This window comes from Labeo rohita, unplaced genomic scaffold (genome assembly GCF_022985175.1).
Source record: "Labeo rohita strain BAU-BD-2019 unplaced genomic scaffold, IGBB_LRoh.1.0 scaffold_95, whole genome shotgun sequence".
In the NCBI taxonomy this organism is placed as follows: domain Eukaryota; kingdom Metazoa; phylum Chordata; class Actinopteri; order Cypriniformes; family Cyprinidae; genus Labeo; species Labeo rohita.
The window spans coordinates 125,203-152,500 of record NW_026129909.1 but is presented as its reverse complement, the minus strand read 5'-3'; the positions used below and the strand labels follow the sequence as shown (position 1 = coordinate 152,500).

At 33.4% G+C, this 27,298-nt stretch overlaps 1 protein-coding gene across 2 annotated transcripts in view; it reads right to left on the bottom strand.

The window, feature by feature from the left end:
- slit1b (slit homolog 1b (Drosophila)) overlaps positions 1-27,298 on the bottom strand; it is a 59,051-nt gene that overhangs the window by 16,659 nt on the left and 15,094 nt on the right. Inside the window, exons 5-27 of one of the 2 annotated variants that reach the window (XM_051105268.1) lie at positions 22,826-22,897; positions 22,614-22,685; positions 22,434-22,505; positions 22,159-22,322; positions 20,179-20,323; positions 19,734-19,805; positions 19,065-19,136; positions 13,887-13,958; positions 13,592-13,735; positions 13,350-13,513; positions 10,595-10,621; positions 10,301-10,445; positions 9,922-9,996; positions 9,661-9,804; positions 7,692-7,835; positions 7,428-7,594; positions 7,207-7,345; positions 7,038-7,106; positions 5,372-5,443; positions 4,919-4,990; positions 4,693-4,764; positions 1,568-1,731; positions 1,363-1,487 (exon numbers count right to left, since the gene is read on the bottom strand). In XM_051105268.1, the coding sequence (XP_050961225.1) occupies positions 1,363-1,487; positions 1,568-1,731; positions 4,693-4,764; positions 4,919-4,990; positions 5,372-5,443; positions 7,038-7,106; positions 7,207-7,345; positions 7,428-7,594; positions 7,692-7,835; positions 9,661-9,804; positions 9,922-9,996; positions 10,301-10,445; positions 10,595-10,621; positions 13,350-13,513; positions 13,592-13,735; positions 13,887-13,958; positions 19,065-19,136; positions 19,734-19,805; positions 20,179-20,323; positions 22,159-22,322; positions 22,434-22,505; positions 22,614-22,685; positions 22,826-22,897 (2,464 nt within the window). The remainder of the gene's footprint in view (positions 1-1,362; positions 1,488-1,567; positions 1,732-4,692; positions 4,765-4,918; positions 4,991-5,371; positions 5,444-7,037; positions 7,107-7,206; positions 7,346-7,427; positions 7,595-7,691; positions 7,836-9,660; positions 9,805-9,921; positions 9,997-10,300; positions 10,446-10,594; positions 10,622-13,349; positions 13,514-13,591; positions 13,736-13,886; positions 13,959-19,064; positions 19,137-19,733; positions 19,806-20,178; positions 20,324-22,158; positions 22,323-22,433; positions 22,506-22,613; positions 22,686-22,825; positions 22,898-27,298) is intronic. The other variant, XM_051105269.1, reaches the window with a different exon arrangement.

Here is a 27,298-nt window from a genome sequence, read left to right as displayed (position 1 = left end):
AATGAATAAAACTGACGAAATGTTAATGACATAGTGAAACTAAATAAAATAAAATAAATTAAAAATACCATGAAAATTTAAAACATTAAACTAAAAACTTTAAAATGTTGTCTTTATTTTACCCGAGTTAAATTACTAAAATTACTACAACTGAAATAAAATAAATAAAAGTTGAACAGAAATATAAAATAAAAATGAAAAAAAAATAAAAAATAAAAAATAAAAAAAAAATAAAATTTACAAAATGTTAATGACATAATAAAACTAAATAGAATAGATTAAATTAAGTTAAATTACTAAAATTTACTAAAATAAAAATTGAAGAGGAACATAAAACAAAAAAGTACCAAAGCACATAACTAAATCACTAAAACCTACAGCTTGAGGTAGAATAAAATGAAAACTAAAAATATGAATAAATACCATAAAAATAAATAAATAATAGTACAATAACTCTCAATCTGATCCTTTTATATTTATGTTTTGTGTGTGTGTGTTTCAATTAGATTTATTTTGTGTTAACATGAAATGTAGTTCATAATTTATTTTACTTTTAGAATGTGATGTGATTAATAAATAAATAAATAAATATTAGAAGTATTAAAAACAGTTTTGTTAACTGAAATATATACACACACATTTAAAAGTACTAAAATTATTAAAACTGAAAAAAAAAAAAAAAATTATTACTAAAACTTAAACTGAAAATACATAAATAAAAACTACATCAAAATTTAATAATTACTATAATAGTGTATTAATAATACTTAAATGACTCTACAACAAAGGGTGGAGGACTTGGTTTTACTCATCTGATTTACTCTGCAGTGAATGGGTGCCGTTGGAATGAGAGTTCAAACAGTTGATAACAACACCACAACATTTGTTTAAAGCTGTTTTGGCTTGTAAACAGTGCTTGAACTGTGCAGATTTCTCTCCTGATTCAGACAAGACGCCTGTTTCACTGGAAGAAGCAATATTATGGATTTATATTTTGGCCAAAAGCGACGGTTTGAAGTTAAATGTCTTAATGATGGATTTGTTTCTCTTTTTGGCTTATCTTATCTTGGTTTAAGACGTTAAACTGATGGATTGGAGTAGTGTGGATTACTTGTGGATTACTGTGATGTTTGTATCAGCTGTTTGGACTCTCATTCTGACGGCACCCATTCACTTCCATTGGTGAGTAAGTGATGCAATGCTACATTTCTCCAAATCTGATGAAGAATCAAACTCATGTACATCTTGGATGAAATGAGGATGAGTAGACATTCAGCAGATTTTCATTTGAGGGTGATAATTATGTCACATATATTCTCCACACATTGAATCTGTAATATTTTAGCAGTATATACTCAGTACCTTGTAACCCTGCGGGCAGCTGCACTTGTACTGATGTACAGGGTCGCTGTGGCACCGGCCGTGATTCTGGCAGGGGTTTGACGAACACGGACTGCATTTCTCCGACACGGACGGATCCACAGGACCTGAGGGAGAGCAGACTGTCAAGCTGAATCCTCACAGAAACGCTTTTTCTTTCTGTGACGGTGAACTCTGTCTCACGCACCTGTGCACTGGAAGGTGTTTCCGGGCGTTGTGAGCAGCAGTTTTCCCTCCATTCCCTGCGGTCCGGCGCAGCGGGCGATACCGGGCTCCTTGTAGCCGCTTTTAACCCAGTCAGAAAGCCAGCGCAGCCGACAGTCACAGTACAGCGGGTTTGCACCGATCGCTCTTGATTAATATATAAGAAAGTGAAAGTGAGAAGCAAGGTGGCTGACATGGTGAATATTTGTTTGACAGTAAATTCATGCATTCATATCTTATTAAAAATGACAATTTCAACGCACTGAGTTTTAAGAGTGGAGCAGATTTACTGTAGAAGCACCCTGTTGATTTGCGTTAATTTCAACATTTTCTATTACATGATTGTGCTGCATTATTTTATTTTAATTTAAGTGAGTTTATTTATACTTTCCTGTTTCTTATTATTCACTGTAAACCGTTTTATTAAAAAGGTTTCTGGGTTTTAATAAACATTTTCAGTCAAATCATTTTAAACTTTCTTTTTCTTCTACTTCTTACTTCATTAAGTTTATGAAAAACAAGGGGGAAAAAAAAACTTAATTTTCCAAGTATTCCAAGAATTTCTAAGTAAAAATAAAATAAGGAACTATGGCAATTTTATGTAATTTTTATTATTCTTAATGAATTATTTCTAACTGTCGATAACTAAAATAAAATCAAATAAAATAAAATAAAATAAAATAAAAATGAAAGTTAGCAGTGCTGCCTTGGCTACTTAAAGTAAATTAATAAAGTGGAAAAAAACTTAAACAAATGATTGATTGATTGATTGATTGATTGAGTGATTGAAAAACAAATTAAAACTAGAAGTGCTAACTTACTAAAATAAATTACTAAAATGACAAAAACTGAACTAAATAAATAAATAAATAAATAAACGAAAATTTGAAGTTCAAATGACAAAAACAATAGAAAATAGAATTAAAATGACAAATTAAATAGAAAAAATAATATAAATAAATAAATGACAATAGTATATTGACAAAATTACTTAAATTAAAATGATATAAATGATATATACTACAATATTACTACAGCACACACACATACAGTGGGTACGGAAAGTATTCAGACCCCCTTAAATTGTTCACTCTTTGTTATATTGCAGCCATTTGCTAAAATCATTTAAGTTCATTTTTTTTTCCTCATTAATGTACATACAGCACCCCATATTGACAGAAAAACACAGAATTGTTGACATTTTTGCAGATTTATTAAAAAAGAAAAACTGAAATATCACATGGTCCTAAGTGTTCAGACCCTTTGCTGTGACACTCATATATTTAACTCAGGTGCTGTCCATTTCTTCTGATCATCCTTGAGATGGTTCTACACCTTCATCTGAGTCCAGCTGTGTTTGATTATACTGATTGGACTTGATTAGGAAAGCCACACACCTGTCTATATAAGACCTTACAGCTCACAGTGCATGTCAGAGCAAATGAGAATCATGAGGTCAAAGGAACTGCCTGAAGAGCTCAGAGACAGAATTGTGGCAAGGCACAGATCTGGCCAAGGTTACAAAAAAGTTTCTGCTGCACTTAAGGTTCCTAAGAGCACAGTGGCCTCCATAATCCTTAAATGGAAGACGTTTGGGACGACCAGAACCCTTCCTAGAGCTGGCCGTCCGGCCAAACTGAGTTATCGGGGGAGAAGAGCCTTGGTGAGAGAGGTAAAGAAGAACCCAAAGATCACTGTGGCTGAGCTCCAGAGATGCAGTCGGGAGATGGGAGAAAGTTGTAGAAAGTCAACCATCACTGCAGCCCTCCACCAGTCGGGGCTTTATGGCAGAGTGGCCCGACGGAAGCCTCTCCTCAGTGCAAGACACATGAAAGCCCGCATGGAGTTTGCTAAAAAACACCTGAAGGACTCCAAGATTTTTGGCCTTAATTCTAAGCGGTATGTGTGGAGAAAACCAGGCACTGCTCATCACCTGTCCAATACAGTCCCAACAGTGAAGCATGGTGGTGGCAGCATCATGCTGTGGGGGTGTTTTTCAGCTGCAGGGACAGGACGACTGGTTGCAATCGAGGGAAAGATGAATGCAGCCAAGTACAGGGATATCCTGGACGAAAACCTTCTCCAGAGTGCTCAGGACCTCAGACTGGGCCGAAGGTTTACCTTCCAACAAGACAATGACCCTAAGCACACAGCTAAAATAACGAAGGAGTGGCTTCACAACAACTCTGTGACTGTTCTTGAATGGCCCAGCCAGAGCCCTGACTTAAACCCAATTGAGCATCTCTGGAGAGACCTAAAAATGGCTGTCCACCAACGTTTACCATCCAACCTGACAGAACTGGAGAGGATCTGCAAGGAGGAATGGCAGAGGATCCCCAAATCCAGGTGTGAAAAACTTGTTGCATCTTTCCCAAAAAGACTCATGGCTGTATTAGATCAAAAGGTGCTTCTACTAAATACTGAGCAAAGGGTCTGAATACTTAGGACCATGTGATATTTCAGTTTTTCTTTTTTTAATAAATCTGCAAAAATGTCAACAATTCTGTGTTTTTCTGTCAATATGGGGTGCTGTGTGTACATTAATGAGGAAAAAAAATGAACTTAAATGATTTTAGCAAATGGCTGCAATAAAACAATGAGTGAAAAATGTAAGGGGGTCTGAATACTTTCCGTACCCACTGTATATATATATATATAACACAGTCCTCAGTGGTGATTCACTTGCGATTTTCATTACTTGTTATACAGTATTTTACCAAAATAACAACTAACTGTAACAACTAATCATTGTATTATTATTATCATTGTATTTCTACTGTTAATCTGAATAATGTAAAGGCAGTAAAACAAACACTACCATGATGTGAAAATACTTAATTAATTAAACATTTCTTTCATAAATGTAACAATTTTTTTCCCCTTGCTTTAAAATAATACAAATGTTGAGATGAAACGTGGTTAGCTGCTATGAAAATAATGTCAAAATCCCAAAAATTGCCTTCATTTATTTAAATCAAACTATGTTTTTTTTTCTCTCTAGATTATGGAGTGAAACATGATCTGAACGTGTCTGACATGTTTGACATGAGACAGACATAAGCGTGATGCTGTGTGTGCAGGTGTGAACGTGAGACAGGTGAGACTCACAGGTGTGAGAGAGACGCTGCATCTCTGAAGACTTCCTGGTGTAATTCAGAAATATTGTTGCCATGGAGAGATCTGCAATAAATGGACAACAGTGAGGAGAAACATGGGTTGAGAGCAGGTCAGATCTTTACATCTGTATGTTTGTTAGAGAGCACTGCTTCTCACAGTCACAACAAAACAACTTTTTTACTGAAAATGATTCAGTAAATCAGCCAGAGACACTCACAGCAGGCGGAGAGAGGACAGTCCTCCAAACACCAGAGGAGGAATACAGCGCAGAGCGTTATAACTTAAGATCCTGTAAAACAACACAACACACAGTAAACACACATTCACAGTCAGCAGCAGTCAATGTGTGTGTGTGTGTGCGTGGTATTTATCACGTTATGGGGACCAAATGTCCCCAAAAGAATAGTAATACCAGTAAATTTTGACCTTGTGGGGACATTTTATAGGTCCCCATGAGGAAACAGGCTTATAAATCATGCAGAATGAGTTTTTTTAAGAAAGCAAAAGTGTGCACAGTCTCCTGTGAGGGCTAGGTTTAGGTGTAGGGCGATAGAAAATATGGTTTGTACAGTATAAAAACCATTACACCTATGGAATGTCCCCATAAAACATGGAAACACAACATGTGTGTGTGTGTGTGTGTGTGTGTGTGTGTGTGTGAGACACTTACAGTGTGGTGAGTTGACTCATGTTGGCAAAAGACGAGTTGGACAAGGAACTGATTTTATTGTTGCTCAAGTCACTGAAATAAAGCACAAAAACATGTTAAATGTGCTTTCATTTTAGTGTATAATAATAATAATAATAATTATTATTATTATTATTATTATTATTATTATTATATTTTCTGTATTACAACATATACCTTTATTTCTTAAAATTATTATTATTTAAATAATTCATATATAATTTTTGTACTGTCATTAAGTGAGATACTATATAATAATATTAATAGATTATCTTTTTAATAATTATTTTAATAATTATTTTAATAATTATTATTATTAATGTGCCGTATATATAGTATAATATTGAAAAACTATTTAATTATTTATATCATAAACATATATACATAACATATAATATTATCAACAACAATATTATTAACAGATTATTATTAGCAACATTTGGAATATTATAGAATATTACAATATTTTATTGTTAATTATGTATAACAACAGTAACAATCATGATAATAACAGAGTATTATTATTATTATTACTACTAATAGTCAGTAAATTATATAGAATATTTTAATTTATTATAGAATATTTATATATTATACACAATTATAATTAATGTATATAATTATTTAGTATAGTAATATTATAATGGTATGTGACAATTTTTTGTACTGTTATGAAAATGAAACATTATACAACAATAATAATAATAATACACTATTTTTTTTAATTATGGTAAGAATGCTATTATTATTATTATTATTATTATTATTCATTTTGTCATTTATTTTGTACTCCACCAAGTAAAACATTTACTATGAATAAAATGTTGAATATTATTATATGGCAATATTATATTATTAATTATGTATAACAACAACAACAGCAACAATAATTAAACATTAACATATTTATTATTATTATTATTATTATTAGTAGTAGTATTATTATTATTATTATTAGTATTATTATTATTAATCTATACAATATTATATACAATATTTTATTTTTTTTTATTTTTATTTTTTTTTCTATTATTACATGTAAGAACAATAACAATAATAAGTATCGACTAAGTATTAGAGTTTATTATTATTAGTATTATTACTATTATTACCCTGGACCACAAAACCAGTCATAAACGTAATTTTTGGAAATTGAGATATATACATAAATTCAAAGCTGAATAAATAATTTTCTATTGATGTATGGTTTGTTAGGATAGGACAATATTTCTCAGACATACAACTATTTGAAAATCTGGAATCTGAGGGTGCACAAAGACAAAATATTAAGAAAATCACCTTTAAAGTTGTCCAAATGAAGTTTTTAGCAATGCATATTATTAATCAAAAATTAAGTTTTGATATATTTACGGTAGGAAATTTACAAAATATATTCATGGAACATGATCTTTACTTAAAATCCTCATAATTTCTGGCATAAAAGAAAACTTGATAATTCTGACCCATCCAATGCATTTTTGGCTATTGCTACAAAATACCCATGCTACTTAGGACTTACATGTGTTATGCTACTTCCTGCTATTACATTAATTTGCTGGTCTGGTCAGTTGGCATTTAAATATTTAAACAATGACAATGACAGTGAAAGTAACTGAATATGAAGCAAACACAGAGATGTGACACTCACACCAGCTGCAGCTGTCTGAATGCTGAGAGCTCTTTAGGCACGGCAACAAACAGATTCCCATCCAGGTATCTATGGAGACAGAGGTAGAGTGAGTTCATCAGACACCCAAATACAGGCAGACAGGAATCCCGCAGCATTAGTCGCCCACCCGCGCGCATGTGTGACTCACAGTTCAGTGACATTGTGTGGGACGCCGCGGGGTAAACCGAACAGGTGCTTGTTGCTGCAGCGCACCACTGTATCCAGACACGTGCACTGCTCCGGACACGCAGGCTTAGGGACACAACTCACGTCATCTTCAATCAGTGCTGGACGTGTGTGGAAGAGACATGATTAGAAATTCAGACACAGAAACAATAGCATACAAACAACCTGGAAGATTTAATTTACCCTTGTCACAGACAAAGTCTGGCTTTGCCACATCCTGCAGTGGGATTTCTCTGAGGAAGGCTGGGTTCTGACAGCGAGGGTTTCCCGTCACAATCTGCCGAGACCGCAGCCACTCGCCCAGCCAGGACAGACGACAATCGCAGTTAAAAGGGTTTGCCAGCAGGTTTCTGAAATGACCATGAAAATTAAACAGAGTTAGATAAACAGAAGCATATATTCAGATCGGACATATTGGTAAAAGCTGTGAGGACTAGAGGCTTTTACAGGGTGGAGAGGTTTGGGAGTGTGTCGAAGGCTCCAGGCATGATGGTGGTGAGCTGGTTGTCATAGAGGGAGAGCAGACGTACGTTCTGCAGGCCTGAGAAGCTGCTGTTGTGGACGCAACGGATGCGATTATTCCTGAGCATCCTAACAAAGACAGAAACAAGGTTTCAGAGCTTCAGGGTAAATGTGGGGAACAATGAAAAAAATCCACAACGGCACAAAGAAAAGAAAAGAAACTATATTTCTTATACATTCATAAATATAAATACATATTTTATTAGTGAATAGAGAAATAAAAAAGATCATTTTCAATGTGGAGCCAGAGAAAATGTTGGTATATAGCAAGTAATAATCAGAGCAATCAGAAAATCCTTAATGTTAAATACTGCATGCATAAGTTAGTCCAGTATAAATTCTGAGAGAAATTAATCTATCAACCAACCAGTTAGGAATCTTATAGTCATCCAACCAACCAATCTGTTATTTGACCAACCAATAAATCAATCAATCAGTCAGTCATTCTATCAATAAAGCATGCTACCAATCAATCTGTTAACCAACTAATCAATCAGTCAAACAAAACAATCCGTCAGACATCCAACCAACCAATCAATCAGTCAATCCAGCAATGTGTTAATCAACCAAGCAAACAAACAACAAACCAACCTATCAGTCAATCACTCACACTACCAATTAATCAGCTGACCAACCATTCCATCAGTCAGTCAACCCACCAATTCAACTAACCATTCACACTGCCAATCAATCTGTTAACCAACTAATCAATCAGTCAACAAACCAATCAGTCAGTCATTCAACCATGCAGTCATCCAATCAATCAATCAATCAACCAACCAACCAACCATTCATGCTACCAATCAATCAGTTAACCAACTAATCAAACAACATGTTAACCAACCAATCAGTCAGGCAACCAACTAATCTGTTAATCAACCAACCAACATATCAGTCATCCAACTAAACACTCATACTACCAATCAATTAGTTAACCAACTAATCAATCAGTCAACCAACCAATATATTAACCAACCAGTCAGTCATCCAACCAACCAACCTATATGTTTATCAACCAACCAACCAGTCATCCTATCAGTCACTCATACTACCAATCAATCTGGTAACCGACTAATCAATCAGTCAACCTACCAATCTATTAACCAACCAGTCATCCAACCAACCAAACAGTCATCCTATTAAACACTCTTACTATCAATCAATCAGGTAAACTAACTAACCAATCAGTCAACCAATCTGTTAATCAACAAACTAATCAGTCATCTTATCAGTCAACTGCTCATATGACCAATTAATCAGTTAACCAGCCAATCAGTCAACCAAAAATCAGTCAGTCATCCAACTAAATAACCACCCAATCAATCAATCAATCAATCAATCAATCAATCAGTAATCCTCTCAGTTGGTCAGTCATACTACCAATTCATCAGTGCTACTGTTTTTCATCTGTTTTTTGTGAATGTAAAAGCCCTTTCACATCAAAAGTGAAATAAATAAGCCTCAGGCTGAAGGAAATGTAAATTCATATCTGTACAGTAGAGGGTGTTTGAAGAATAGGATGCTAGAGAAGAAAGTTTCTGCATATTAGTATGGTTGAATTGGATCATCGAAGGTCAGCATTAGTTACTTGAAAAAAGCAATCTAATTGTATAACTCGCATTACTTGTAGTGCATTACCCTCAACACTGACCAATCTATTACCAGTCAGTGTCATACTACTGATCAGTTGGTTAACAACCAATCAACCAACCAATAAATCAGTCATCCTACATCAATCAATTCATCAATCGATCAAATGCTAATTTTCTCCACTGCTAATTGAATAGCAGAACAACTGATGACTAACTTATGTAAACCTAAAACTAGTTCATTTCTATGCTCTTCTGAGTACTAGAAATACTGTGGCAGAAACGAAAGTGAAAAGGACACTTACAGCATGCGTAATCCGTCCATTCCCCGGAACATTCCTCCACGTATAGACACCAGGTGGTTAGCGGTCAGGTGAAGTTCAGCCACTGATGACGCCCCATCAAAAGCTCCGTCCTCAATCTCAGTGATTTTATTGTTGCTAAGGTTTCTGTGTAAGAAACGCACCAAAAACTGGTTTATTGTCCACTTCAGTTCAACGATATGTAATACAGTGTATTTTGATATTGTTTCATCATATCAAGTAGAACTTAAATGTCAATCTTACATTTTCTTGAGATGTGTGAGGGACCGAAAGAGTCCTGTTGCCTCCAGGATGGACAAATCATTGTTATTGAGACGTCTGAAATTGAATGTCTGAAGGTTAGCATGTTGCTAAACTAACAATGTGTACAAGTACAAGTTTTTATTTTTTTTTCACTGAGCTTGTCGCAGTGCATTCTGGGATTGACTTTTCACACAGGAGAAATGGCCAAACAGAAGGTATTGCAAAGAAGGCAGCACAATTATACAGTCTACTTTAAGAAACACTCCTCATATTGACAGCTCACAACATGATGCCTTACGATATTCCCTACATAGGCAGCTCACTAGATGTTGGAACAGAGCCATATTGTAATAGTTCTTTTATTGTTGTATCATCTTACAGTTCAGTTGTAGAAAGCGGAAGGTGCTCTGGGAACTTGGTTAGGCGTAAATTTGAGCAGTCCACCACGGTAGCTTCACAGCGGCATTTGGGTGGACATACTGGCTTGCTGTTACAGTCCTTATTCAAACGTGTGTCCTCTGAGCCTGAAACAAACATAAAGATGCTTTCAGAGGACCACTCTTATAATAGGAGAGTATAAGTGGGGCATTATTCAGTTTGCAGCACATATACTATTTCTAGTCATGTACAAAAACAGGTCCAATGAGATACTTAAGAGACATAAACAACTTACCTGGAATGTAGTACTGTTCCTTTGCTGCTATGGCAACACATGCAAGAAAATAGAAAATACAGCTGATATGAAAGTGTAGATATGCATAAAGCCAACAAGGATCAAACTAAGACCTAAAACTAAACAAAGACTGAAACCAAAGATTTTCATGGCATTTTTACAGCTGTATCCTCAAATTGAATTGGTTGATGTTCATTCACTTTTTTGGAAATTACATCATTACACCAGTAGGTGGCAGCAAGTGACTGATTTTGAGTGAGTCAACTAATCATTCAGTCAAATGATTCAGTCAAAAATATTATTTTAGGAACAAAATATATGACTATTTTATGAGTGAATCATTAAATCGTAGCCTCAACCAATTTGTTCAATAATACTGCTTCATTCAGGAACAAAATGAGTGATTGTCTATGAGTGAGCCAGTGAATCATTCTTTTAACTTATTTGTCAAACGGCACAGATAAATTCAGGAAAAAAAGAAATGACTGCCTATATTAGTGAGTCATTTAATTATTTGTTCAACCAATTTTGTTCAAAACCACTGATTTATTCAGGAACTATACAAGTGACTGTCTATATGAGCAAATCATTGGATTATTCACTCAAATGATTCGTTCAATAATTCTGATTACCTCATGAACTATAGAAGTGACTGTCTATATGAGTGAATCATTAAATCATTCCCTAAACTAATTTATTCAAAAACACTGATTCATTAAAGAACAAAACAGGTGACTGTCTTGAAGAGTGAATTAATAAATAATTCACCTAAATGATTTGTTCAACAACACACAGTCATTGAATCATTCATTCAGCCAACTTGTTTAAAAACATTGATTTGTTCAAAAATTAAACAAGTGACTGGCTTTATGAGTGAATCATTAAATCATTCACTTAACTGATCTATTCAAAAATACTGATTCATTCAGGAATTAAATAATAGACTGTCTATATGACTGAGTCACTGAATCATTCATTCAGCCAATTTGTTCAAAAACACTGATTCATTCAGAAACTAAACAAGAAACTGTCTTGAAGTATGAACCAATAAATAATTCGTCTAAATGATTTGTTCAACAACACAGATTCATTCAGGAATGAAACCGACTGTCTATATTGTATGAGTGAGTCACTGAAACATTAATTTAACAAATTTGTTCATAAACACTGATTCATTAAGGAACAAAACAAGTGACTGTCTTTATTAGTGAGTCATTTAACTCCTTCACTCAACTGATTTGTTTAACAATGTTTCATTCAGGAACTACACAAGTGAATGTCTATATGAGCAAATTACTGAAATATTCACTCAACTTGTTAATAATTATTCATTCAAGAATGTTTTTATGAGTGAATCATTAAATCATTCATCAACCAATTTGTTCAACAATGTTTTATTAAGGAACTACATGAGTGAACGTCTATATGAGTCATTGAATCATTCATTTAACTAACTTGTACAAATACATTAATAAAACCAGGAACGAAACAAGCAACTCCCTTTATGAGCAAATCATAAAATAATTTACTTAAACAATTTATTTAATAATACTAAGTAGTTCATAAACTCTAATTCATTAGAACAAAACAAGCTACTATTTTCATTAGTCATTCAAACTGTTCGCTCAAACCATTTGTTTAAAAAAATAGCTATTCTGGAATGAAACCAGTGGCTGTCTTTGTGAGTGAATCATTAAATCATTCACTCAACTGATCTATTCAGAAATACTGATTAATTCAGGAATTAAGCAATTGACTGTATATACGAGTGAGTCATTGAGTCAACTGACTTGTTCAAAAACATTGATTTATACAGGAACAAAACAAGTGACTTTTATGAGTGAATCATTAAATCATTCACTCAACTGATCTATTCAGAAATACTGATTCATTCAGGAATTAAACAATATGACTGAGTCTCTGAATCATTCATTTAGCTGATTTGAACAAAAACACTGATTTATACAGAAACTAAACAAGTAACTGCCTTGAAGAGTGAATCAGATTCATTTAGGAGAGAAACAAGTGACTGCTTTTATGAGTGAATCATTAAATCATTCACTCAACTGATCTATTCAAAAATACTGATTCATTCAGGAATTAAACAATTGACTGTCTATATGACTGAGTCTCTGAATCAGTAATTTAGCTGATTTGAACAAAAACACTGATTCATACAGAAACTAAATAAGTAACTGCCTTGAAGAGTGAATCAGATTCATTTAGGAAAGAAACTAGTGACTGTCTTTATGAGTGAATCATTAAATCATTCGCTCAAACGATTTGTTCAACAACACTGATTAAATTCTAAAATAAAAAAATGACTATCTACATGACTGAGTCACTGAATCATTCACTCAACCAATCTGTTCGAAAACACTGAGTCACTCAGGACAACTGACTGTCTTCATGAGCAAATTAAATCATTCACTCAACCAATTTGTTCAAAAACACTGATTCACTCAGGACAGCTGAGTCCTTGAATCATTCATTTAAATGACTTGAATCAAAAGCATTGATTTATTCAGGAACAAAACAAGTCAGTGCCTTTATGAGCGAGTCATTAAATCATTCACTCAACTGATTTGATTCACATAGGAACACCATCTTGTGTGTTGCTTAGAGACACAATTACAACACAATTACCTTGAACTGAACACAAAGTTTATGTGCATACTTTTAAATAAATAAAAAATGTATGCAATTATTTAGAAATTCTTTGTAAACATTGGCACAGTGTGTTTGTGTATTGTACCTGAACAGCGAAACTTCTTGCTCTTGATCTGACTGATGCGTTTGTTGGCGAGCCGTCGAGGACTAGAACATCTTGCACCACTGGTCTCAATCGGGTTAGAGCGCAAAAAGTCTGCCAGCCACTTCAAACCACAATCGCAGACGAATGGGTTCTGAGCTAAGTGACTGAAAGAAAGCCAACAATAAGACATCTTGATTCCAGTAAGTGCCCATATCAATTGTTCATTATATAACGTCTCTTACAGAGTCTGGATGGATTTCAGTGGAGTAAATGTGCCTTTGGCTAGAGTCTGGATCTTATTGTCATACAGGGACAATAGAGATAGGTTCTCAAGGTCCTGGAAGACGTTGACACGAACACAGTGGATTTTATTGGCATTTAATAGTCTGAAAGAGAGAAAGACAGACATTACAGTGACTGTCTGGATGATGCTGTTTCAGTGTGCTACTTTATTCACGGACCATTAAGCAATGCCATTGTGACATTTTTCATATGTGGGTGGTAATTCTGCATTGACATGAGCTTTTCTGTACTTACAGTAACTCTAATGCACTCAATCCATCAAAAACACCCCGAGGCAGATCTGTAATCTTATTTCCATAAAGAACCCTGTGAAACAAAACACAATCATGAGATACAATGGTGCTGATAAACAGTTTCATTTCAGCCAGGACTACAGGGCTTGGTAAACATGTGCATTTCATAAAAAATGACCATTCGGACACAAGGTTACACATAAATTTAAATACAAATGCCACAAACACAAAGCATCTGTATAAATCAGGTTTAACTAGATTATTTTTTTCATTTTCTGAATCATTATGACTATGATTTTATATTTTACTGGCCCAAGCCAAAAGAGCCCATCCCCAAGTCTCTATGATATTCTGGTGTCTAGATATCACTTCCTTTTTCAGTATTGGCATTAACCAATGTATAAGCGATGCATACTAATGAACTGAATATTTTTAATGAATCAGCTGAATCAGTTTACAAAATCAATATGATTCATGTAACTTTTGAACATCACTGATTCCTTGATCCAAAAACTGATTTGGATATGAATCGTTCAAACTGAGCTTGTGATCAATAAAACAATTTAATCACAAATCAGTCTTTACTGAATGAATGATTATTATTACTAATGACCTCTTTGTTGAATTCTTGATTAATTCCTCCTTCAGTGTATTTTTCATGAACTTATTTTTAGTGAATCAGTTCACAACCCCAGTCTGTTTCATTCACAAATGAGACTGAATCTGTCCAAGTGCTTCTCAGATCAACACATTAGTGATTCACAGAACCAAATCTTTTGCACATGACAAACTCATAATGAGTCATTTTAACAATGATCTCTTTGGCATGACTTCCTCTTTCCGTATAAGTAGTATCTGATGAATGAATCGATCTAAAGTACTGAATCTTTTTTTTGTGAATCAGTTCATAAACCCAGTCTGAATGCTTCATTTAAAAATAAGACTAAATTGGTCTAAATGATTCTCAAGTTAACGCATCACTGACTCACAGAACCAAATCTTTTGCGCATGTCTGACTGAGTCACTTTAACAACTCACTGAATCTTTGAACCAAGAAACTATTGTTTAAACTGAGTTTGTGAACTAGCTTGAATGATTGACTGAAAAGATCTGACTCAATAAAATGATTCATTCATGAATCAGACATTATAGAAAATACATAAATTAATGAATAATGACTTCTTTGTCAAATTCTAGATATGACATCCCCATTCAATGTAAGTAATGTCAGATTCATGAATTCATGAATGAATTAATCAATCTAAAGTACTGAATCTTTTTAGTGAATCAGTTCACAAACCAGTCTGAACATTTCAGTCGCAAATAAGACTGAATCTGTCCAAGTGGCCTCAAAACAGCTGAATCAAAAACTGGTTTGGGAATGAATCTTTCAAACTGAGTTTGTGAACTGATTCAACTGATTAATATGACTCAATAGAATGATTTATCAATAAATAAACAAACAAATAAATAAAATTGTTAATCACCTGTTTATTGAATTCTAGATATGACCTCCTCTTCAATATGAGTAAAGTGCGATGAATTAATCATTCTAATGAATCAGATCTTTTTAATGATAGATGAATGAATGATCTATAGAATTAATTTACAAATTAGACTGAATTGGTCTAAGTGGTTCTCAAGTCAACACATTAGTGATTTACAGAACCAAATCTTTTGCACATGTCTGACTCAAATTACCGATTCCCTGAATCAAACCAATTTGGAATTGAATCATTCAAACTGAGTCACAGAACCAAATCTTTTGCACATGTCTGACTTGTAATGAGTCACTATAGCAACTTACTGAATCTTTGAACCAAAAAAGTTTTGGTTCGACTGATTGACTGAAAGGATCTGTCTCAATAAAATGACTCATTCATGAATCAGACATTACAGAAAAAAAATTGAACGAACAAATAATCTTTATCAAATTCTAGATATGACTTGAATGAATCAATCAATCTAAAGTACTGTTCATGAATGAACCAATCTAAAGTACTCATTTAACAACTCACTGATCTTTAAACAATAAACAGTTTGGAAAATGAATCATTCAAACTAAGTTTGTAAACTTTATGGTGAATCAGTTCAAAAAAATCAGTCTGAACATTCCATTCACAAATGAGACTGAATCTGTTCAGTTGTTTGAGTTTGTGAACTGGTTAAAAAGATAAACTCAACAAAATGATTCATGAATCATTATTGAAGAAACAATTGAATAATAACCTCTGTCAAATTCAAATACTCATCAATATAAGTAATGTTTGATTCATGAATAAATCCATCTCAAGTACTGAATCTTTTTAGTGAATCAGTTCACAAACCTGAATTTATTCATGAATCAGTCCTTATTTAGTGAATAAATGAATATCAATACTAATTACCTTTTTGTTGAATTCTGCATGAATTCCTCCTTCAATATAAGTAATGTCTGATTCATGAATAAAATTTTTGGTGAATCAGTTCACAAAATCAATCTGAATATTCACAAATGAGGCTGAATCTGAAATGATTCATTCATGAGTCAGACCTTACTGAAGAAAAGAATCTAATCAATCAATCAATCAATCAATATAAAGTACAGTTCATGAATGAATCAATCCAAAGTACTGAATCTAGTGAATCAGCTCACAAACCAATTTAAACATTTCATTCGCAAATGAGACTGAATCAGTCCAAGTGGTTCTCAGGTCAACTGTACCAAAAACTGATTTGGGAATAAATCTTTCAAACTAAGTTTGTAACTGATTCAACTGATTAATATGACTCAATAAAAATGATTCATTCATAAATAAACAAACAAATAAATTGATAATCACCTGTTCATTGAATTCTAGATATGACCTCCTCTTCAATATAAGTAATGAATGAATCATTCTAACGAATCAGATCTTTTTAATGAATCAACCAAAGTCTGATGAATTCATTTACAGATTAGACTGAATTGGTCAAAGCAGTTCTCGAGTCAACTGAACAGTTAGTCAAGGAATCAAATTTTTGTACACTTTTGTACATGTCAGACTCATAATGAGTCGGATTAACAATGCACTGAACTAAGAACCAATTTGTGAATGAATCATTCAGGCCGAGTGTGAACCCGTACTGATTCATTGAAAAGATCAGACTTAATAGGTTCACATTCAGATTCATTCATAAATCAGATATTTGTACTTACTGAAATAAATGTATTAAGTATGATTTTTTAATGAATTACTACCGTATCAAATCTTTTTAGTGACTGAACTGCTGAATCATTTAATTGTTCAAAAGAGCCGATTAGCAGAAATGAATCATACCAATCAGATCTAAGCAACTAAATGTAAGTCTATGACATGTTTTATCAAAAAAATGTCACATTGAGCATGGCAGACAATCTGGCATGAAGCAATGTTCCCGCTGAGCTGAACTGCACACATCCTCACACAGTCAAATCATGTAAGACATGTATGGTAGAGACGAGTAGCGCTGCAGGCTAGACACACACTCATATATTTACACAAACCGCACACTTTCACATCAGAGCCCTGCTGAGATGCTCCCAGAACAGATGTGAGCTCTTCATGCTACATGACGCATAACTCAACACAGCTAATAAGCGCACAAGTATGAAATAAACATACGTCGGAAATAAACACGCCAATCACATGCAGATTAAATGATTATATACGTAAGTGCTGTAAAAATGCGCACCACAAGGCATGTTGTTTATAGATTTAAATGCATGGGAATGTAATTCTCAAAACAATAATGTAAACAGAGCCCAGACATTTCATTTAACAAATAACAGTGAAAATAATTATTTGTGATTATGCGTTTAATTTTGTATTCATGTGCAAAGCATTGTTTATTGTGATTTGTATTATTAATAAATGCATTTATTTATTCATATTGCTGTTGCTGGGGTTTCATAAGCTCTCCGCTCCTAAAAAAATCATTGAAAATATAATTTCCTGCTGTGGAAAAATAAGTATTTTCTCTGAACGCTGTTGGAAATCATTTCTTGTTGGTCGGTGTTGTGTAAAGAAGCAATGGCAGTAATGTCTACATCAACATTTCTGTTGCAGAATGATTTCATGGTATGATGTCTATGGGTTTTACGAGACCCTCTGCAGCACTTTTATGAGTTTATGACTTGGTCATTTCATATACCACCATTTTCTGATTTGCTCTATCAAAGACACACAGATTGGATTGAGGTTTTCGGGTCATTTTCTTGCAAGGTCCATTTGTAGCACCACTTTGGCTTTCTGACTTACAGCCTGTTTGAAATTGCATGTGGCTGTTCAGGGTTTGAAACCTTTTGAAGGCTTGAGAGCTTTTTGTTTGTTTCGTTTTGTTTTTCAGCAGGCTGTAGTGAAAGACCTGAATATCAAAAATATGCAGTAGATTTTATTTTATCATTTTTTTATCATTATTTTATTTTATTTTATTTTACAAGAAGAATATTAAGAAATCCATATTTTATATATAAAATTTTATTATTATATAATAAAATTACTATTTTTTTATATATTTGCAAAAATTATAATATAATATAATATAATATAATATAATATAATATAATATAATATAATATAATATAATATAATAATACTGTTTGTTTGTACATTCAGAATAATTCAATTTTAAATAAATGGATATTAAATCATAAAAATATATATTAAGAAATGCATATTTTATGTAATAAAATATTAACTTTTTATATATATTTAATATAATATAATATAATATAATATAAATATAAAATATAATATACTATAATATAATACATTGTTTGTACATTGAAAATCATTGTATTTCCAATAAATTGATATCAAATCATAAAATATACATATTAAGAAATACATATTTTATATAATAAAATTACTTTTTTTTCAAAAATTATAATATGATATAATATAATATAAATATATTATATAAAAATAAATAAAGAAATATATCATATTATATCATATTTTTATACAGTAAAATGTTTTTTTTTTGCATATTTTATATAGTAAAATGTTTTTTTTTTGTATATTTGCATAAATTGGATTAGAATAGAATAGAATAGAATAGAATAGAATAGAATAGAATAGAATAGAATAGCTATCAAAATATACTTTTGATTTTTGGGACATGTAAATCCAATAAAACATACCCAATACCAGTGAATGGGTTATAAATACACACTTACAGTGAGTTGAGTGAACGCAGGCCTTGAAACGCATCGGGGGCGATTTCAGATATTTGGTTATTACTCAAATCACTGTGGAGCAAAAGAAAGAATAATGAAACATGTGAAATATTACAGCCATAAATACAAGGAAAAACAAGCCTCTGCTTTATAACAAGTGAAGCAGATAAATTAATTTATTCCAATTATTCCTTAATTGACAATTACATCTGCAAAAACTGCATGCATGGTGACTCTCATAAATGTTTGTGAACTAATGAAGCGTGTTTGTGTAATATTTCATATTGTAATTTATACAAGCAATATCACACAAGTAGAGGTTCATGAGCTCTAAACACTTGTTTACGCCCTGGAGCTCACATCTCCTAAAACGTCAAAGAACATTTTCAAACAGACGTTATTTTTATTAACAAACCACATATTTGAAGTCTAAACAATTATATTCTCACCTAAAAAATTCTTAAAACACATTCCGTGACACAAAACAGTGTTATTTTTACAGTAAATTTGGGTGTCTGCCATGACACTCGCTGTGAGAAATACCACAAGCGGATTTCACAAACAGTGAAACGGTTGGAGTGCTGTTATCACTAGAATATGGCACTCCTCTCAGCCAATCAGATTTGAGGGCCAGAAAGAACTGTTGTATTAATGCATGTAATGACTCACATTCTGCGCAGTCTCTTGTAGGAGGCGAACGCTCCGGGAGGAACAGACTTTATCCCGTTCTGCTCCAATCGTCTGAAAGAGGGAAAAGCAGAGAACTAGTCAACTAACTGTCAAGGACGGATGGTTAGCATTGGTACTACTAGCATCTCCTTGGTTTCTCTTATTATCATGGATACTGTGGTGTGAAGGGCATGACCTTTAGCACTAGTCAATGTCAAAGACAGCAAACGGTCGATCGCACCAATGAAGGTCAAGAAAGGGTAAAACCCACCAGACGTGAAGGTGAAGAGTCAAGGGTAAATGTAATTTAAGTGTCAGTTCATACTTATATATTCAGTTCACCTTTTTTAAAGTATGCTAAAATGAACTGATTTGAACTTACAGGGGTTAAAAACACTCTAAAGGTCAGTTAAGTTTAAATATTTGTAGTAAATGAAAGACTCACATCTCAGTCATGCTTTCAGGCATGTTGGCTGGAATCGCTGTCAGACCTTTTCCTCTGCAGTCCACGATATTGTTCGTGCAGGTGCACATTGGAGGACAGGAACCAGACGCAAGACCACAGGGCTGAGGACTGGAATCAAAAACACCTCAGGAAAAGAAGGAAACATTATACATATTAGATTTAAGCATGCAGTTAATTGGTACAGTGTTTGCTTGACATCGCTCTGGGTGTTTCGTCAATTTTGAGGACTTTTGAAACAGGGTTTTTCAGAAATTCGAAAGGGAGAAAATGTCACTTCCATCACATCTCCAATCAGCATTTAATCTGTTGTGAAAATGACACTTTTTGGAATATTTATTTAAAACACACAAATAAATAAATTTTAGTTGAATAAACATTAAAAACAAAAATAGTTAAAAAAAAAAAAAAAGTTCGATAAAAATCAACCCCTGGAATGTAAGAAGTTTATTTCATTACTTATTAAGGTTTTTTATTATTTTAATTTTAAATTAATACAGTTTTTTACAAGTTTTTAGTTTTAAAAAAAGGTTCTAATAAAAACTAACTCCTGAAAAAATGAAGAAAATGAAGAAATGAAATGTGATATTCATTATATATCTATATCTATATATATATATATATATATATATATATATATATATATGAAAATGTTTAATTACTCGTATTTGAAGTTCTCTTTTAATATTTTTTTATTATAATTTTTTATCTTTATCTTTTATCTTATTTATTTTCAAAGTCTAAGATTGAAAGTCTGGGGCTGAAACAAAATCATTTCCTAAAAGTTATTCAGAAAATAGAAAAAATAAATGATAAATTATGATAAAATATTTTCAAGGCAAAAAGTCAAAATCTCTTAATACTATTTTCAAAATTATTTTCATTTTAATTGAATAAACATTAAAAAATAAAAACGTTTTAGTATAAAAATTTATTAAAATTAACTCCTGGGATGTAAAAGTTGAAGATTTCATTATTCATTAAGTTTTCAATATGTTAATTTTAATTTAACTCAAGTCTTGATTTTAAAAAGCTATTAAAAATAACTTATAGTGAAAGTTCTCTCTTAATATTTTTAGCAGAATTTAATAAATGTTTAAAAATATAGTATGTTAACTTTTTTGTTTTTTATATTTTTGTTTTTTATAACACAAAAGTTAAAGAAACAAAATTTGATCTTTCTTCTATATATCAAAACATTGAAAAGTTGAATAACTTATTGTGACGAGCGTCCCGAGAAGCTATCAGCGTCGCCCTGGAAACCAACGAGCACAGCCCGCTTACGCTCATCACGGCCGGATCAGTCTCAGCTGCGCCTCATCAGCCGGCGTCCTCATAAGCGGCGAAGCGCTGGCTCAATGTGAGAAGCCTTCTCCGAGAAAGACACACACTAATGTTTTCTCTCCTTCTACCTCTTAGACAGCAGCTGAAGACTGATCCACACACCGTTCACCGGACCCACACGGAGCACGAGAGAGACTGAGAGCACGCCAATTCACCGCTTCACTTCCCCGTATTCCTTTATTTTTTCTGCACACTGTTAAATAAAATCCACCCTCCGGGGCTACAAATTTGAGTTCTCTGTCCTGTGGTTCTTCACCTGTGACACTCATATTAAAAGTTCTCTTTTAATATTTTTGTTTTAATCATGATTTTTATCATGATTTTAAAAATGTAAAAATAAGGTTAGTTTTTTCTTTTTTTCCTTTTTTTTAATTTTTTTACATTTTTACAGAAATTAACCATTGGAACACAAAAAAAAATAAGAAACAGAATAGGACCTTCATACTATTTATCAAAAGTTTAAAAATCTGCAGATAAAAGTTGTAATTATTTAAATGTTAATTTTATTAGAAAATTTACTGGAAATTTTTGTTTAAATAAAAGTTGTAACAAAAAATAACCCAGAAACAAAATCAAACAGCGAAAACTACATCCGGTATCCCAAGAGGCCAGTTTTACCGGTGCATGTGAAATCTTTCTTCTGCAGTTCGGCCAGGTTGAGGCCGTGTAGATTGGGTGGTGCACTGCACTGTGTGTACAGTCCCAGCGTCGGCCTCTGTCTGAGCCACTGAGACAACCATGACAAATGACAGTCACACCGCAGACTGTTAGAGTGCAGCCGGCTATGAAAACAAAAGCAGAAAACTACTGAAAACTGACTTTGCAAGCACCACCATTGTCAATTCCTATAGTTCTGTGTGAGAACAATTGTCAAAAAATGGCTCTGGACTCACAAGGTACGTAACTTGGGCATGTGGTTGAAGCTGGAAATGGGGATGGTGCTAATATTGTTGTTGTTCAGTGTGCTATCAAGGAGAATTAAAGAAAAAGAACAGATATAATCCAAAACACACACAAACCAAACAATAAACATCATCATGTTTTAGTAAAAACTACTTAAAGTCAGTACATACAGGACCTCCAGGACTCTCATGGCACGAAACGCTCCGTCCTCAATGCAGCTAATGTGGTTCTTATCCAGCTGTCTGAGATCAACACAAAAACAAAACATTCTGATCATTTAAAGGTTACATTTAAATTTATTGGGTAAAAGTCTGATCAGTTTATTGAGAAAATCACAAGAACACATTTATAGGTAATTAAACTTGTCTGAACTTTAACTCACAAGTTCTTGATGTCCGTGGCTCCTCTAAATGCTCTTCTAGGAATCATCTGGATGGCATTTTCACTTAAGTCCCTGATTAAAAGAGTTTATAAAAGATCTAATTCAATTAAATGTATAATTATCCATGCAAAATAGAACTGATATGCGACTTTAGCTTAGAAAACATCAACAATCAAGAAACACCAAGTCAGGATGCAACTTTTATTGCTATTTTACAGTTTCGGAGATCTAAAAGATGCAGATGAGTTTGTTTCTTCATCAGATTTGGAGAAATATAGCATTACATCACTTGCTCAGCAATGGAAGTGAATGGGTGCCGTCAGAATGAGAGTCCAAACAGCTGATAAAAACATCACAATAATCCACAAGTAATCCACACCACTCCAATCCATCATTTAACATCTTGTGAAGTGAAAAACTGCATGTTTGTAAGAATCTAATGTATAATTTAGATGTTTTTATGGATTGCTTGTGGATTATTGTGATGTTTTAATCAGCTGTTTGGACTCTTATTGGCACCCATTCACTTCCATTGGTGAGCAAGTGATGAAATGCTACTTTTCTCCTAAATCTGATGAAGAAACAAACTCATCTACACCTTGGATGGCCTGAGTACATTTAATTATTTATTATTTTGATTAACTATTCCTTCATAGCTTATATCTAATAAATCATGGCAAATCTGAGCACAATTTGAGACATTCTTGAGCTGTCAAACCCATTCTACTATGACTTTTAACCATCAAAAATAATGCCTCCACCTGAATAATAAAATGAGCGTGACACAATCCCACTGCCGTGGATTTTAAATGTATCTATATTTCATATCTAGTCATTCCTGGAGCTGGAGATTGACATTTAACGAAAGAAAATCTGGATTCCTAAATGTCATTTCATCTGTTTTCTCTCCATGTGAAAGCCATCAGTGACCTTTTCCTAATGCATGTGATTTTTGCTGCAATTGCAAACTGTTGTTAAGTTCCCCGCAATTGGTTCAAGCCACGGTCGGCGTTTGATAGAAGCCCTTTTATGTTCCTTCAAAATGAACAAAGAGTTCAACAAATTAAAGCTCATTTTCTTAGTTTAAAGAGTAAAACGCAGTAAAAAGCTAAAAGCTATCAGCAGACGCTGAGCATTAGCTGTATCATTAGTGCTGTTTGCTAAGGCCACTATTTCCAGTCGAAGTCAGACCACTGAGACAGTACAACAAAACAGACACATAATAAGAAATCGGTAACTGAGTGTGAAATGGACGTAAAAAAGAGTGAGGAACTGCAATAAGATTTTATACTTAGAGATTTTAATCAATGCAAATAGTAGTCAGCTTTCTTATAATTAACTATAGAAATAAACACAAAACCTCTAGCTGTTTAACTCTGAAATGTGAAATGGCCAAAGGTGTCTTTTTTTCACTTTACATTCCAGAAATTGTTAATTTAAGGGGTTTTGCTCATTTTTCTCATCATGTAGCCACTAATTTTTATTCTAAAGGCCGTTTGTATCATTATTCCTGGAATCCAAATGAAGGTCAAAATGACCCATATACATTTTCTATGCTATTTAATACATTTAACTGGTCATGTTTTCTTTCATTTTTCATTTAAAATAACATATGTAATGAATTTAATTACATATTAAATTTAATTAAGTTAAACATTCTGATATTTCAATGTTGAGGTCAAAAGTTTACATACACCTTGCAGATTATGAGATCCATCTTTTCACACTGAGGACAACTGAGGGACTCATATCCAACTATTACAGAAGGAGCAAACACTCACTGATGCTCCAGAAGAAAAAAAAAAAAAAACATGCATTAAAAGCTGCGGGGTGAAAACTTTTGAACAAAACAAAGTGTACATTTTTCTTATTTCGCCTAAACATCATATATATATATATATATATATTTAGTACTGCCCTTCAGAAGCTACAGAAGATACATGTTTCCCAGAAGACAAAATAAGTTAAATTTACCCTGATCTTCAAATTCAAAAAGTTTTCTTCCCCTGGCTCTGTATCATTTTTCTTTCTGGAGCATCAGTGAGTGTTTGAACCTTCTGTATTAGTTGCATATGAATACCTCAGTTGTCCTCAGTGTGAAAAGATGAATCTCAAAATCATACAGTCATTGTTGAAAAAGGTTCAAATCCACAAAAATGCTGGAAAACCAAAGAATTTGTGGGAACTGAAGGATTTTTCTGAAGATCAGCAGGCAGTTTAACTGTTCAGGACAAACAATGGACTCATGAACAACTATCACTAAACAAAAAAACAAAGCTGTGGATAATTCAGGTAACAACAAAGTATTGAGTATTAACAAAGTATTAACAAAGTATGATCCCTCTTATTTTGGTACATTAATTAACATTTTTAAGATTCTTCAAGGTGTATGTAAACTTTTGGCCAACTGTATAAAATGCATTACCTATTATAAGATAAGTACAGTTCAACACATTGGTCATATTTGACATGCATATGCACTCTGTGTAGATAGTTTAATTGTATATGCGTTTTAGAGTCAATTAACTGTTCGCTCATGTAAATGTAAGCAATAATTTCTGCTCCAGAGAGCAAGGACAATTGGTTGCCTGTCATTACCACATGTTATCTTCTACTTTACAGCTTATTACCTGTGAATGCTGGTCACTGGTAACAGGTCCAAAGAACTATTTGAGAAAAAGACCCCAGTAATCTCACGCATTAATGCACCAATTCAGAGGATTTCTTCAAATTGGATTCAGGACTAAAGGTGCTCTCATTTGTACTGTATGTATTAATTGCAACTTAAGAGCAACAAAACCTTTCTCCTGTGTTCAAGTGAGTTCAGCTGGTTGGGTAAAAGGCCAACACTTCCTAAACATTGTTTTCTAAACAAATTTGGGTTACGAGACGCTTAAAATGAAAGTGAAAGGGTTTGTTCATGTTAAAATATTGTTTTAACTTTTACTGAACCCTGAATATATACAGAATACAAGAAGTATCATGATAATACAATGCAGGTTTTATTTATTTACATGTAACATGGCCAATTCTCTATCACATCAGAGTGATTTAAACACATTCTGACTTTGCAATCATATCCATCCTCACCAAAGCACTAAGGAGAACCAGAAACAACCTCCTAAACTCTGGGAAGAAAAGCTTCCAGTGCTCTCAGTGTGAGCGCAGGGTTTCCTGGTAACCTCCTTTAATCAAAGCTGTTTGCCAAGGATGTTCGGTTTGCATTCGCTGCGGTCCCAACCTGGCTGACATCCAGAGGTGAAGGCAAACAGTAGGGATAGTAAGACTGCTCAACCTCTGCAAATATTACACTCCAGATCTTTTATTTGAAAACCCTTGAAAGAGGGCAAGGAGAAGAGCACAATAGAGGCCTGAGTGGGAAAAATGAGCAACAAGTTGTGGGATCTGAGAGGCTGCAACTAGCCACACAGTATTCTTTTGTTGGCCGTCGTCTTTCTTACATTCATCTTTTTGTGTTTCGACGTACTGTTTGCTGAGGGATATTAAATGTTAGCAAAGGCAAAACTCATTCATCAGAGTGCAAAGACAGTGAAGAAACAGTATTTGGAGAGAAAATGACTGAAAGTCTGAAGAGAATGGAGAAAAATCTAATTTGTATATATCACTGCGCCTTCTAAATTGTTACACATAACCAAAGCTATAGATTGTTACTTGCGTAACTTATTATTTATGATTTTTTAATTAGCTTGTTTTGTAAGATAAACACTCAGTGCAATAATTTAGCATATCATTAGCTGAACAGCATGCTAGTCTAGGTATCTTCAAGGTACTTACAGAAACTTAAACTCTACTTCACATTACGACCTCGGGTGTACATTAATTTTCAATAATTCAAAAGACTGTCATAAATAAACTACAACTAGGCAAACTTAAGCGCATCTGGTGTGACCGGCCAGTGAACTGTGAGAAGTGGTTCACTGTGCCATTACTGCATAATTTTACAGGACAAGCTTCCAAAGAAAGAGTGAAAACTTTTCTAATATGAAAATCAGGGTAAATTTAACTCATTTAGTCTTCTGGGAAACATGTAAGTATATTCTGTAGTTTCTAAAGGTCAGTACTAAATGAAAAAAAAAAAAAAAGATATTTAGGCAAAATAAGAAAAGTGAAAAAAAGAAAACCCCCTTGCATAATGCAATAGTTGCATATGAGTTCCTTAGTTGTCCTTAGTGTAAAAAAGATGGATCTCAAAATCATACAGTCATTTTGGGAAAGGGTTCAAATACACAAAAATGCTGAACAACCAAGGAATTTGTGGGACCTGGAGGACTTTTCTGAAGAACAGCGGGCAGTACGCTTATTGTGTACATACATGTTTTTACATTGCATTGTACTTATATTTTAAAAATACCTGCATGTAACTACATCTGTAATTAATTTGTGTAATAACATTTATAATTACACTATTGATCCATCCCTTACACCAGGGATACACCACCATTAAACCTACCT